Source organism: Corella eumyota, chromosome 7 (genome assembly GCF_963082875.1).
Source record: "Corella eumyota chromosome 7, kaCorEumy4.1, whole genome shotgun sequence".
In the NCBI taxonomy this organism is placed as follows: Eukaryota; Metazoa; Chordata; class Ascidiacea; order Phlebobranchia; family Corellidae; genus Corella; species Corella eumyota.
In genome coordinates, this window is record NC_137496.1 from 4502699 (window position 1) to 4518683 (window position 15985).

At 31.1% G+C, this 15985-nt stretch overlaps 1 protein-coding gene and 3 pseudogenes across 1 annotated transcript; all 4 read right to left on the minus strand.

Annotated features, from left to right (window-relative positions):
* Positions 1 to 607: 607 nt before the first annotated feature.
* On the minus strand, positions 608 to 1796 carry LOC145759745 (dehydrogenase/reductase SDR family member 11-like; annotated as a pseudogene).
* Positions 1797 to 2189: 393 nt separating this feature from the next.
* Positions 2190 to 3283, minus strand: LOC145759314 (dehydrogenase/reductase SDR family member 11-like). The gene is made up of 3 exons (XM_082573119.1): positions 2966 to 3283; positions 2440 to 2711; positions 2190 to 2336 (listed from the first exon to the last, which is right to left on the minus strand). The coding sequence occupies exons 1-3, from the start codon at positions 3281 to 3283 to the stop codon at positions 2198 to 2200; spliced, it is 729 nt and encodes a 242-aa protein (XP_082429245.1). The 3' UTR covers positions 2190 to 2197.
* A 491-nt stretch (positions 3284 to 3774) lies between these two features.
* Positions 3775 to 7789, minus strand: LOC145759747 (dehydrogenase/reductase SDR family member 11-like; annotated as a pseudogene).
* Positions 7790 to 8161: 372 nt separating this feature from the next.
* LOC145759748 (dehydrogenase/reductase SDR family member 11 pseudogene) lies at positions 8162 to 15686 on the minus strand (annotated as a pseudogene).
* Positions 15687 to 15985: the final 299 nt, after the last annotated feature.

Consider the following 15985-nt stretch of genomic DNA (forward strand, 5'->3'; position numbering starts at 1 on the left):
TATTTGATAAACATTATCAATTTTATCGTTTTGTTGAATTACTTCAAGCTTTTTAAATTATTATAACTTAACAATACTTCCACTTTGTAATAACACTACAAAAGAGCTGCAAATTATCTTTATTTAATTTTTTAATTCACTTACGTCAATCTACATTAGGTCTGATGAAGCAAATACCACGCTTTCAACAATTTTATCGGGCTGTAATGTAATACCTTTCGAATAATTTCTCCCAACTTTTTATTAGCTTTGTTAAAATAAAATCATATTTTACGCATGCTCCATTAACCCATATTATTTAAAGTGACGCACGATTGAATAGCGGAAAATGACGTCACATAGCACGTTTTATTTTATACCCAATTTTCAATTTTTTTCCTGTTTTAAACTGCGCTATTTTATCTTGCCAAACAGCACTATTAACCTTTGGCATTAGGATTTTATTGACAATTGACTAGTACATATATTTATATATATTGTTAAAATTTGGTAAAATAGGCACAACGTTAAATTATGCAGCCAGGTGTATTGTATTCGGTTAGATAATAAACATCGTTAAATAAGTAAAAAAATCCTTTGTGCTGTTTGTAAAAAGAGGACCATAGAATTATTTAAAAACATCATCAGTTGGCCTGAATGTAATTTCATTAACATCCATATGCAATGGCGCTTTTAAAGCAAACACAACTGCTTCGGCTACATTCTCCGTTCGCAAATGTTGGTCAGCAACATTTAAAGCATCTTGCGCCATTGTATTCCCAATCCTCAAAAAACATTAAACATTAATTTAAACACAACACATTCGTGGATCTTAAATTAAATAAAAGCCTTTATTTGTAAATATACAAACATACTTTCTTAACATTTCGGTATCAGTTAGTCCAGGTGATATTGATGTAGTTCGAATGTTGTTTTTCTTAGTTCTTGTCTTAGTGCTTCAGTTAACGCAGTAACTGCATGTTTTGTAGCACAGTACATGGCAATATTGGGAGCTATTACATGCCCGGCCAATCTGTTAATATTGATAAAATGACCATCATGGTATTTAATCAACAAATAAGATTCTCTTGTAACAATACACGGGGCAGGCACGTTGAGCTCTAACTTTATCCTCGATGTGGGAAGGTCGAATGTGCGATCTAAAGATAGAGTAACATCAGTTACTTCAACCCAGTCTCGAGTTGCCTGTGGCAGTTTGGGATATTATATAGATAATAATTGCCCGATAATTATGCTGCTGATTAAGTGCTGGCTTGGCAGGAGTTTATACCATTTATAGCACCTTATACTCAAAGGCGCTACAGCATAAGAGCAGTGGGAATTAAACCCACGACCTTAAATGACATTGGCAGCTTGAGTGCAAAATCTTTATCAAAACATGTAAAATTTAAATGCTTAAGAAGCTTTGTAAATTGATTTACCCAAACAAAAAACAAGTTTTTAAAAACGTAAGTGAACATTTTTAGGCGCAAAAATACCTTTGTTTTGCCGTTCAGTAGAAACTCTTCCTGATACATCCCAGCTTTGTTAACACATACATGAAGGACCCCAAACTTTTCTTTGATAACCTCAAACATTGCCAATATTTCTTGTTCGTTTCTTAGATTACATTTTTTTGGAAACATTTCTCCTTGCCCGCATTTGTTTAACTCTGATGCATGTGCTTAAAGTTTTTCCTCGCTACGAGCACAAGCAACAACTTTCATTCCACTTCGAACTAGTTTTTTGGCAATTGCTTTTCCAATACCAGAAGATGCACCAGTCACTAACGCTACTTTACCAACCCACTTATCCATAGTTAAGCAAGGAGGCCTATACTTTTTTGTAGAATTAACTTATAAACCTACTTATATAACAATTTTCAAAATTTCGAATAACATCACACTATTGCATAACAGCATTTAAACCTGTCATTAGTTTATCAATCAAGTCGTGCTAGTTTTTTTCCTAAAAAATACTTTGATTAATGTAGTAGTTTGTGTTCAACGCATTACGACTTCTATTTTAATTGATTATTTGCTGGCTTTATAATGTAAAGTTCAAACTTGATGCTATCTTAACTCTACGGCAAATGTAGCCTGCAGACATAAATTTAAACACACTTCAGTATCTAACATATTTTAATCAAATACTGGATTACACTTTAGTATCACATAAAAACAGTTAATTGTATTTTCTAATTTGCAACATTTTAAATTTACTTTGTTGGTCTGATTAATATTTCGTTAACGTCCATGTGCAATGGTGCTGATAATGCAAATACAACAGCGTCAGCTATATCTTCTGGCTGTAAAGTAATGCCGCCAAACGTTTTTTTTTGAAACTCTTCGCTAAACCTGTTAAAATAAAGATCGTATCTCTTATACACAAAGTCATTTTCAATAACAAACACATGAAACATGTACTTTAATTACATATCCTGGTGGTAAAATTACTTACGTGTCTAAACAAGCAGTTTTTACTGTAGCGGGCGATATAGAGGTAGTTCGTATATTACTCTTTTTGGCTCTAAGTTCTTGTCTTAAACCTTCAGTTAGGGCTGTAATGGCGAATTTTGTGGCAGAATGTACTGGTAGTTCGGGCATAATCTGATGCCCAGCCAAACTGTTGATATTTATGAAATGTCCTTCGCTTGATTTCATCAATAAATACGATTCTCTTGTTACTATGCAAGGCGCTAGCATGTTAGTTTCTATCATGGCACGCCAATCCTATAATAACAATTAGGAATTTAAAATTTTAAATAGTTAAAAAGATGTTTCGGTCGCAGAGTTTCTTTTTTAATTATGTTGAAATTTTTCCAACTTGCTCGAGGATACCATTATTTTAAAAATTGGTCAAGTGGTTTTTGAGATTTCAGGATTTGCAGTTAAAATATTGTAAATAGGGAAAGTCCCTACGCTCGCGAGTTACGTGACGCACGACGTTATCTCTTTAAGGTAATAAGATCAAAGATAATACCAACCTCTGTTTTTCCTGTTAGTAAGTCTCCTTCACGTAATACTGCTGCATTGTTGATAGAAACGTGCAAAGCACCAAACTTGTGTTTGATAAACTTAAACATTGACAAGATGTCTTGTTCATTTCTTACGTTACATTTTATTGAAAACATTTCGCCTTGTTCGCATTTGTTTAACTCTGATGCATGTTCTTCAAGTTTTTCTTTGCTACGAGCACAAGCAACAACTTTCATTCCACTTCGAACTAATTTATCAGCAATTGCTTTTCCAATACCAGAAGAAGCACCAGTCACCAACGCTACTTTACCAATCCACTTATCCATAGCTTTTGACTTAGCCTAAAATTTTCGCTATGTAAGATTTCTAAGCCTAAATGTCAAATTTAAAATCTAAAAAAGTTCTATTATAAAAAAAGAAAACATAAATTTATCTACCACTATCCGTTAAATTTTGTCTGTAAATATTACCTATATTACTACGGCATTAAACATGACTAAAATCTGATGTACACAATGCATTATTGATAAAAATGCGATACGTATCTTTCTATAGTATTATGTGCTTACAGTTTTGCTAAACATTTACCTAAGCCGTTGCTTGTACAAAATCAACAGACGATATGGTTCAGCGATAAAGGGGTTATTTGCACCTTTGTTGCAAGCAGTAACCTAGTTTTCGTACCAATTTAAACTGTGCTACCACTACTAGCCTATATCTTATGTTATTATTTACAACACGTTAAATTCATAGCTGCGAGATATTTAGTTTTAAAAAATATATATATTTATTTTGTAAAAAGGTTACTCCACGAATATTAAAAGACTTCAACAGTTGGTTTTATTGTAATTTCATTTACATCCATATGTAATGGTGCTGATAAAGCAAACAAAACTGCATCGGCTACTTCTTCTGGTTGCAAACATTGTCCAACAACCTTTATACCTTCCTTCGCATATGTGTTATCAGTCCTATAAAAACAATGAATTTTAATTAAACTTAATGACTTCCTGAATCACATTTTAAACAGAAATCGTTTACATGATACTTAAATAATCATACTTGTCAAAAATATTTGTCGCAGTAAGTCCCGGTGATATAGACGTAGTTCGAATGTTGTTTTTCTTGGCTCTTAGTTCTTGCCTTAGTCCTTCAGTTAACGCAGTGACTGCATGTTTAGTAGCACAATAAACAACAGCATTTGGTGCTACCTTATGACCTCCAGTACTGTTAATGTTGATAAAATGGCCATCATGTTTTTTCATCAACGAATAGGATTCTCTTGCTACAATACATGGAGCAAGCATGTTAACCTCTATCATTTCCTGCCAATCCTATTAAGTTAATTTTATAAGTAATCAAGCGTTTGATCAAAATAATTGTGAATTTAACGTTAACTAGTTATTAATGCAAAAAAATCTTAGTTTTTATATAGTTTTAAATTGATAAGCTTAAAGTATACACAAAGCTTTTAAAATTGATTTGTCATTTTTAAGATTTTTAATTTAAAAGTTTACTTCTGTTTTGCCGTCCAATAAATGGGCTTCTGTAAATATACCAGCATTGTTAACACATACATGGAGGACACCAAATTTTTCTTTGATAAACTTAAACATTGCCAATATTTCTTGTTCGTTTCTAACGTTACACTTTATTGGAAACATTTCTCCTTGTCCACATTTGTTTACTTCTAATGAAGGGGGTTTTAGTTTTTCCTCGCTACGAGCACAAGCAACAACTTTCATTCCACTTTGAACTAATTTGTCAACGATTGCTTTTCCAATACCCAAGGATGCACCAGTCACTAACGCTACTTTACCAACCCACTTATCCATTTCAATTCAAATATTTTTTCAATAATGATAACTAAAATTAATAAATCAATCTTTTAATTTACGTTTACTTTGTTATTCGCGAGACTTTCGATAAGTAGGTCAGTAAGCTACTTAAGTTTTATTTTAGCATCATATCCGTTATGTACATAATGGGCAACTTTTAAGTATTTGTTTAAAGCTTTTACTTTCTAAACATATTGCTATACCATTAAATATTAAACGTAACTTTTTTTAAGTTATCTGAGCCTAAATATTTCTTAAAACCGCGACTTTATTGATTTTTTAAAAATTAATTTGGGTTATCGACTCATTTAGTTTTTAACATACCTTACAAAATTGTTTTTTCTTAAAGTTTGTAGTGTATCAGTAAAGAGTTTTAAAATTTTTGCTTCGCACGGGTAGTACTAAAATACGGGATGCGGGAAGTTGCGGGGTGCGGGAAATACCGAGGTCGTATGTAAACGTTAACAAAAAAACGCTGAATGCGGAAAAGGACGGACTTTTTATACCCTCTCCTAATCTTCCCTTGTGCTTTATATTCAATTTCGCATCATTTCTTTACCTTTAAAGTTAATCCCGCATCACCCCTTAGCCCTTTAGATAAAAACAGCAATCATCCCGCAGAAAAGTACAAAAATTCCGTTCCGTCCCGCATTCCGCGAATTTTCGTTAACGTTTACATACGGTCCCGCACTATCCCGTATCCCGTACTTTAGTATTGTCCCTTCGCACGCCCCGATAATTGCGTAAAAGGAATTTTTTTTAAAAAGGTTATCAATGATCGAAAACTGTTTTTACAGTTCAGTTATTTTTGGTTGGTTTTCTTCTTAAATCAATTAATCTTAACGTTTATATCTCCAGCTTTTTGAAATTGACAAATTTTTTATTTTTAATAAAGGTAAGAAATAATATATATATTAAATGACAAATGGCAAATTTATTACGACAAACGATATAATGGTATCCGGTCACGTTAAAATATTATTAAAGTCGAAGCTTTAAACATTAATTAACTAATATAACTAATGAGGTTATGTCAACAGGCGAGTTATAAAACCTATTATAATGCATACTGATAGTTGTTTAAATCACTTTTTCAAAATTAAAAAAACATTCCATCAATACCATGTCAGTATTTTGAAATCTAAGTACAGCGTTACTGATGTGTATCAATAATGTTTCTACGGAATATTACCTAAAGCGTAATAAATTAGGTTTTAGTATGTTATAACAATTCCCATTATATGTATATATATAAGATTACACATGCCTTGCAAAAGTTTTAAAAGACTTGAGCAACTGGACGTAGCACTATTTCGCTGACGTCCATGTGTGATGGGGCTGTTAAAGCAAATACAACTGCATCAGCTATCTCGTTCGGCGATAGTCCACCTGCAGCGCTGTTTGTTAAGTCCTCGCGGTAATCCTTTTCAAGGCTGTTTAATTAAATAAACAGTAATAAATAAAGTTGTGTTATTAAAGAACACTTGCAGATTTAGTTTAGGATATGCATTTATCTTAAATACACACTGCGGTTTGGGTAAACAACTTTTTTTTGTATATATATTTATCCTCGATGTGGGAAGGTCGAATGCGCGACCTAAACATAGAGTAACATTAATGTTACTCCGACCCAGTCTCGAGTTGCCTGTGGCAGGTAGGGATGTTATAGAGACTATAATTGCCCACTAATTATGCTGCTGATTAAGTGCTGGCTCGGCAGGAGTTTATACCGTTTACATCGCCTTATTCAAGGGCGCTAAAGCATGAGAGCAGTGCATAGGTGGGCACAGTTAAACGAAAAAGCAACTTCGTTAAATGGTTATTTGTTACACATAACAGTAACTTCGCTAACGTTTTTTCGGTAAATTAAACCAAGTGTAACGGAAGTTATCGTTAAACGTTAACGTTAATATTTAATTAAAACAAACAAAGAAATTACCTTTTTTATAAAAAAAGATTTAAAAAAATAGTTTTTTTCTTAATCGATGTTTTAACTAGACGAAAATGGTTTAGAAGAAGTTTTTAAAACTGGCATAGGCCTAATGCCCAAATAACAGTGGCCGGATATTAATTACTTACATCGTTTAAAAATTGCGACGATTAAACCCGAAAAACGGCGATTTTAAACATATATATTCCTTATATTACCATGGATTTACTTGTAAAATATTGAGTTAACGGGCTTAATTTAACGGAAGCACAATTTAACGAAAGTTAACAGGTCCGATAACGATTTTTAAAATTAACTTAAAAGTTAAATTTTAACAAAAAAATTAACTTCGTTATTTAACGTTTAACGCATTAACGATTTGGTGCCCACCTTTGGAGCAGTGGGAGTTGAACCAACTACCTCATGATGGTGTAGCAAGTGTTCTTACCACTACACTACGCTGTCGGTTAACTAACTTTACATTACCTGTTAAAAAATTCGGTGTCCACCATACCAGGTGATATAGATGTGGTTTGTATGTTACATTTTTTGGCTCTAAGTTCCTGCCTTAACCCTTCGTTTAACTCCGTAACTGCAAATTTGGTTGTGCGTAAGACTCTCTTGTAATAAAAACCGACAAAATGTTAACATCGAACATACTTTGCCAATCCTTAACAATTAACATAAAAATACAATTATTGGAGTTATAAAACAAGATTGTCCGAAAGACGTTCAGATGATGGTTACCTCTGTCTTTCCTTCCAAAATGCTTGCATCTAACAGTATACCAACACTATTAACATATACATGTAATGCACCGAAGTTTCTTTGATGAATTTAAACATTGACAATATTTCTTGTTCGTTTTTAACGTCACATTTTATTGGAAACATTTCTCCTTGCCCGCATTTGTTTAACTCCAATGCATGTTCTTCTAGTTTTTCCACTCTACGAGCACAAGCAACAACTTTCATTCCACTTCGAACTAACTTGTCGACGATTGCTTTTCCAATACCAGAAGATGCACCAGTCACTAACGCTATTTTACCAACCCACTTATTCATGGTTACGATATCAGTGTTTAAATTAAAATACCTTACTCTGGTCTTATTTAAACTACGTAGTCAGCAAATTTTCTGGGGTTAATTTGTTTTAAAAATGTTAATATAGTTTTGCGAGGCTTTTCTAAAACAAATACCCTAATAAATATCTCTTTTAATTAAAATCAGAGTATTTATTCATTATGTAATATTTTACATACTTAATATACAAAAATTGAAGTACCTAAGAAGTATATATGCAATTTTAAAACCAGTTTTAAAAAAATCAATATATATGCGGTTTAACGGTCTAGTTAATTTTTCTCGTGTTTCCAAGTTTAGAATTTTTGCCGCACCGCCAACTTAATAACAATTTTATATTTTTAAGCCTGTAAATTATTCTGCCTGTTCAGTCGGCCTAATAAGTATTTCATTTACGTCCACATGAGCTGGTGCTGCAAGCGCAAACACAACTGCATCTGCAACATCATTAACTTCCAATCCCTTTTGTTTTAACTCTGATGCATGTTCTTCAAGTTTTTTGCTCGCTACGAGCACAAGCAACAACTTTCATTCCACTTCGAACTAATTTGTCGACGATGGCTATTCCGATGCCAGAAGATGCGCCAGTCACTAACGCTACTTTACCAAACCACTTATTCATATTAAACTTATAGATTTTTACCTACAAATATTAAATCAAATAATGTTTTACATTTACTTTGCCTTTCTTAAAGCCTTAGATATTCAAGATATATATTAGTAGCACATTGGGCGATAAGCTTGATTAGTTATACAAGTTTTAAACCTTAGGTACAAAACGCGTAAAAGTTAATTATTTGTTTAAGAGCTCTGTTTTAAGCACACATTGCTATACCATAAAGTAAATTGAACTCAACGTTTATGTATTTTAAATATATCTAAACTATATGTGTAACATCGTAGTTCTTTTTATCTTTAACATTACCACAAACTTGTTTCTACATTAAAATTCTTAATAGCCTATACAAGCCTCTACAATTTTTAAAGTTTTGGCTTATACACAATTTAACGAGCAAAAAATAAACTGTTTTTAAATAGGTTACCAGTAATCGATATTGGTTTTTACAGTACAGTAATTTTTTGTTGGTTTTCTTACTAAAGCAAATAATGTTATCGTTCACAAATTCAGCTTTACAAAATTGACAATTTTTCAATATATAATTAGGGTGAAAAGTAATATATATTTTAAATGACAAACTAGAAACGTCATTACAACAAATGGTTTGGTGGCATAGAGTGACGTTACTGTCAAAAAAGTCAAAGCTTTAAACATTAACTAACTAGGATTATGATATTACGTCAATAGTCAAGTTATAAAACCTATGATAATGCATAGTAATAGTTGGTTAAATCACTTTTTCAGGACTAAAAAAAATATTTCAATGCTATGTCAGTAATCAATAGTGTTTCTACGGAATATTATCAAAAGCGCAATACATAAGGTTTTAGTATGTTAACAATTTTCAGTATAAGATTACACATGCCTTGCAAAGTCATTCAAAAGACTTGAGTAACTGGACGTAGCACTATTTCGTTGACGTCCATGTGTGACGGTGCTGTTAAAGCAAATACAACTGGTAACATTACACCCTACATAAAACATTAGGTTTGTGGGCGTAGATAAGTTTGTAATTTGTGTTTTTACGCATAAACATGTTATTCTTTTTCATAACAATTTTTTATTTTATGTAAAACTAAAAAGCTACACAAATTAAACAAAACAACAAAGTTGATTTTAACGTTTAAATAAAAACATGAATTTAATTAACAAACTAGCTTTTGTGGTAACTTAAAATTAATAAATATAGAAGACACGAAATAATAACGTTTTTTTTTATCTGGTGTAATAAAAATTTATTTAAAAAACTTTCATGATGAATTTATTTTCATGAAATATTTGATGTAACATATCTTAAAAACTGGCTGAATAATATTTTATTTAAATAAGGTTTTCAAATGTACTGGGCATGGAATTATGTTTAATTTTATTAATTAGAAACACAAAAACTCATAAAAAATTTGTTTTTTTTCACAAATAAGTCACAGGTAATTAATAAATGTTTGAAGAAACTTAAAATTAGAAACAACAGATTAAAAGAAAAAATTACGGTTTTAAATATTAATTATATTTAAAATAATTGTGATGGTAGTATAGTAAATAAAATCAATACAGTCGAATTAAATGAAGCGTATATAATAAATGTTCAATGTTTGTTAGTTTTTGTTTAAATAACGACTTCGTAAACAGTGGTTTCATTCGGTTTATTCTGTTTTGTTTGTGAAATTTTGTAATCGTCATTTTTGGCAATGGTTATTGAGTTTTTATTGTCTTCTTTAACGTTAGTGTAAATGTGTGGTGTAACATTAGAGTAGTGGACAATATTTCTTGGATTAGCAATCAAAGGTTTTGATTTCTTTAATTTTTTTCTCAGTATAAATAAACTAACAAAAGTTATAGAGAATATAATGCCCAAAGGTATACAAATAGAAATGTATAACAGATATCTTGGAGTGTTGACGTCACAATTTATAATCTGCTGATTAGAATCATTTGAGCAAAGATTGGTGTTAATAAATTCCGTTTCATTTTCGTACAAGCATTTTCTTGTTCTTGTTTGTTCGTTGATATAACAAGGTTGCCATTCTGACCATAAACCCCAAAAAGCTTTTGGTAATGTAGATATTGTGGTAATGGTTTGGGCGGTTGTATTAATGACAGTTACATATTTTTTTGTTACATTAAGACTTGTAGCTGTTGTTTTATTTTCACATGTTGAACTTTTTTTATTCAGACCACCAGGACAATTACCGACTGATACGATATTGTCAGCATTGTCCGTGCATTGTCTTGTTTTTATTTGTTGTCCATTAATACAACTTCCATATCCACTCCATTGACCCCATGATGTAAAACAAAGAGTTTGATATGCTGAACTCCCGGAACAATAGCTTGAATCAAGCGTTTGTCCCCAACAACTTTTACAAGTTCGCTCTTTTGTCAAATAGTAAGTGTAAATATTATCAGGTGTACTTGGACAATTTATTGTAGTTACCCATATACTCCATTGATATCCCTGACAGTTTCTACTTGCAAGGGTAAATAAACGTGAAACTTTTTCTGATCGTGTTGTTACGACAAACATTTTTAAAAGTATCAGTAAAATACAAACAATTTTTTTATTTAACATTTTTAATTTTTAAATAAGTTTATAGTTTTTTGCATTACCACTAAGCAGTTTTTGAACAGTCAGTTAGACACTTTTAACTTATTTTTTGTCAGTTTAATAACGTAGATTTAAACAAATAATTTATTGTAGAAATCTTTAATTGGTCTAAATATTTATCGTTACTTTAAACTACGTAACTGAATACAAAATATGTAAGACATAAATAATTTTATACTTATTCATTTGCTTTTATGTTGCAATATACACGATAAAAATAAAGTTATGTAGGTTGTTTGTTTTGTTATGACTTAACTATTTTTATAAAAAATACCACTCAGTAGGTAATAAACAAACATGTTCATTGTTATACTAATAAAATAACTAACTTTTTATAAAAATCATCAATAGTTACTAATAATAAATTAGTTAAAATGTTTTAATTAAAATTTTTAAGTCATTGTTGTTAAAGTAATTATTTGTTTTCGAATTTATTGCTTGTATGGAATGTAAAATAGTAAAGTCAATAGGGCTATAGGTTTTAAGCAACTTTTAATTACCAAATTTTTGTTGTATATTTTAACACAAACGCCATGATTTTTATTGGCAAAATTTTGTGTGGCGTAATGCAAATGATGTCATAAATATTTGTCACGTGATATATTTAAAAAATACTGGTCGTTTAAAAAAATACGGGTAAAAACTCAACTTTACTTGCTGTTATTTAGTATATTTTACGACTGAGTATGTACTAATTTAAAGTTTTTGCTTTGTTTTTGTTTGATTTACGTAAATATACACATTGCTTATTTGATTACGTAAATATACACATTGTCAAACTTTAAAAAAATGTTATGTGGGTTTAATGTTATAGGTTTAGGGTGTTATGAGCTTGTTTATTCCTGATCGTATTAATTTTTATGAGGTTTTATTGTTTATGGATCTCAATACCTTATATAATGTTTGTGTGGTAAATTATTAATTGATTGCAGCATTCTTCTAACCAGGTTAAATTTTTGCAATAACCTGTAAAAAACATAACGTTATTTTAGCTATGAACAGTTTATAAGTCATCTATTAAACTTTATTGTTTTATTAAAACAAATCGTTGATTTTAGTTTAGTTTGTCCTTTAATACCTGTTCACACCGTGATGTTTTAGTTTATTATTTAATTCTTATTAAGTTTATTTTTAAATCGTAAGTAGGCCATATGAAAAAGACGTGGTATAATACTTATACAGCGCTTTATAAGATATGGCTTCCCATATTTAGACGCCAACGATCGAAACCAACAGTTCCAAATTTTAATTAAACATAACGTGAAATATCGTCATAATTACGTGTATTAAATAAAGGTAGCATAAAAAAGAGTCAAGGCATTGGAAATAGTTGTTTAAAATGCATTCGTTTAGTCATAATCGCATAAGAAATAAAAATTACTAAATTGTAGTTTATCATATTGTTTTTACTATTGTTTTAAATTGTAGTTTATCATATTGTTTTTACTATTGTTTTAAATTGTAGTTTATCATATTGTTTTTACTATTGTTTTAAATTGTAGTTTATCATATTGTTTTTACTATTGTTTTAAATTGTAGTTTATCATATTGTTTTTTTAGGAAAATATATAATTGTGCGGAGAAAGCACATAACCGTATATAAACAATTGACAAAGTCTTGGTTTAGTAAAATATCTAAATTAAACTATATTAACTTTATTGTAGGGTCTGACCATATAATATTTCGCAATTTACCAGGGCGTACACATAAATGACTTTTAAACTCTGGTGATTACAAACGATTGCTTTACAGTAGCAAATTTAAATAAATTATAGTAAAACTTACTTGTTGTTTTATTTTGCTAAAAGCAAAAAAATGTATCACCATATCGTTCTTGTATACCTATTGTTTGCATCGGTAAAATCAGTGCTGTCTAAAAATGTCCCACGTTCGTTTACTTATACGAATAAAAACTGCCAGGGATATCAATGGAGTACATGGGTAACTACAATAAATTGTCCAAGTACACCTGATAATATTTACACTTACTATTTGACAAAAGAGCGAACTTGTAAAAGTTGTTGGGGACAAAAGTTTGATTCAAGCTATTGTTCCGGGAGTTCAACATATCAAACTCTTTGTTTTGCATCATGGGGTCAGTGGAGTGGATATGGAAGTTGTATTAATGGACAACAAATAAGAACAAGACAATGCACGGACAATGCTGACAATATCGTATCAGTCAGTAATTGTCCTGGTGGTCTGAAAGAGAAAAGTTCAACATGTACAACTACGACAAAAACAACTACGACAACCACTACAAAAATAACAACAACATCTAGGGCAGCAGAAACGACTTGGGGTTCATGGTCAGAATGGCAACCTTGTCATAACAACAAACAAACACGAACAAGAGAGTGTTTGTACGAAATTAAAAGTAAAACTTTAAACAAAAGTTTGTGTTCTGATGATATATATCAAGAAACCTTAGTTTGTAATAATACAAATGTGAGCACAACGACTAAATTTCAAAATAATGCAAATGCTACTTTAAACCCAATGACAAGTAATCAATCAATGACAAATATATTTATTATAGTTATTGTCTTGAGTGTGTTGTTTATTTTTGGAACTGTATTGCTTGTTATTGGGTTAAAAAGGAAGCGAAGGCTGAGACAGAATCCCGGGATACAAACTAGAATGGAGGATAATGATAACCAAGAACAAGTAACGACCCCCGAAAATAGTTGTGACGTTATTTATATTGACGTCACCAACCGAACACCCTCATCTCCTAACGTTAACCAAGGAAAATATCAAACCAGTGAACTTACCACTGAAAAACATCCAGCTCTTGATGTTGATTTTACAGAAAAAAGAAAGAAAATGTCAAAATTTTTCAAGAAAAAGAAAAATCAATCTGGCCCTGACGACGAAAAACAAACTATTGATGACTCATGTCCTGTAACTAAAATATCACCTAAACCTACTTGTGACAAAGACAGAACCAGTAGTTTGGAAACCGAGAATAGCTTCGAAACAGAAGATACTGTAGATGTTTATGCTGCTGTTGATAAAAGGAAGTAAACCACAGACTTTATGAGATATATTTACTCACCTTATAATTATCACAGCTTAAGTATTTGCTACATTATATTTTAGTTTTTTAATTATTCCCGTAAAATTTTTACACAAGTCTCTTAAAGAAAACACAAAACGTTGTATTTTTGTTTTAATTTTAAATCTTATTTTAATGCTTTGATATACAACTCAAATGATAAATTTGCATTAAACATTAACTTAAAATTTAATTTAGTAATATTCGTAGTTTAGCTGTATATATTATACTAAATTTAAATATTGGCGCTTATATAGTTTATTTTTGAGTATTATGTTAATTTTACTTTTTTTTTATTTGAACATGTGTAATATTAAAATAAAAATATACAACATATTGTTTTTTAGTTCCATTATAATATTGTAACTAATTAGTTGGTCAACTGCAACAGCTATCTCGTTCGGCGATAGTCCACCAGCAGCGCTGTTTATTAAGTCCTCACGGTAATCCTTTTCAAGGCTATTTAAATAAATAAGCAGTTATAAACAAAGTTGTGTTATTAAAAAAACCTGAAACGTGGTTAAATTATGTCAATACACTAACTTTATATCTTACGTTTGCAGATTTAGTTTAAGATATGCATTTATCTTAAATATACACTGCGGTTTGGGTAAACAACTTTTTTTTTTGTATATATATTTATCCTTGATGTGGGAAGGTCAAATGCGCGACCTAAACATAAAGTAACATTAATGTTACTCCGACCCAGTCTCGAGTTGCCTGTGACAGGTAGGAATGTTACAGAGACTATAATTGCCCAGTAATTATGCTGCTGATTAAGTGCTGGCTCAGCAAGAGTTTATACCGTTTACACCGCATTACTCAAGGGCGCTACAGCATGAGAGCAGTGGGGATTGAACCCACGACCTCATGGTGGTGTAGCAATTAGTGTTCCTACCACTACACCACGCTGCCGGTTAACTAACTTTATATTACCTGTTAAAAAATTCGGTGTCCACCCCAGGTGATATAGATGTAGTTCGTATGTTACTCTTTTTGGCTCTAAGTTCTTGCCTTAACCCTTCGTTTAACGCTGTAACTGCAAATTTGGTTGCAGAATACATAGCAAGCTGACCAAATATTTTATAGCCGGCTAAGCTGTTGATGTTTATGATGTGGCCGTCTTGATGCATATTCATCAATGCGTAAGACTCTCTTGTAATAATGCACACCGACAAAACGTTAACATCGAACATACTTTGCCAATCCTTAACATAAAAATACAATTATTGGAGTTATAAAACAAGATTGTCCGAAAGACGTTCAGATGATGGTTACCTCTGTCTTTCCTTCCAAATTGCTTGCATCTCACAGTATACCAGCACTATTAACACATACATGTAATGCACCAAACTTTTCTTTGATGAATTTAAACATTGACAATATCTCTTTTTCGTTTTTGACGTCACATTTGATTGGAAACATTTCGCCTTGACCGCATTATTTTAACTCTGATGCATGTACTTCAAGTTTTTTCACTCTACGAGCACAAGCAACAACTTTCATTCCACTTCGAACCAGCTTGTCGACGATTGATTTTCCGATACCTGAAGATGCACCAGTCACTAACGCTATTTTACCAACCCACTTATTCATGGTTACGATATCAGTGTTTAAATTAAAATACCTTACTCTGGTCTTATTTAAACTACGTAGTCAGCAAAATTTCTGCGGTTAATTTATTTTATAAATGTTAATATAGATTTGCGAGACGTTTATAAAACAAATACACTAATTAATATCTCTTTCTTTTAGTTAAAATCAGAGTATTTATACATTATGTAATATTTTACATATTTAATATACAAAAATTAAAGTATCTAGAAAGTATATAGCCTATACTATTTTAAAATTTGTAGGCCTAATATATGCGGTTTAACGCTCTAGTTAAATCT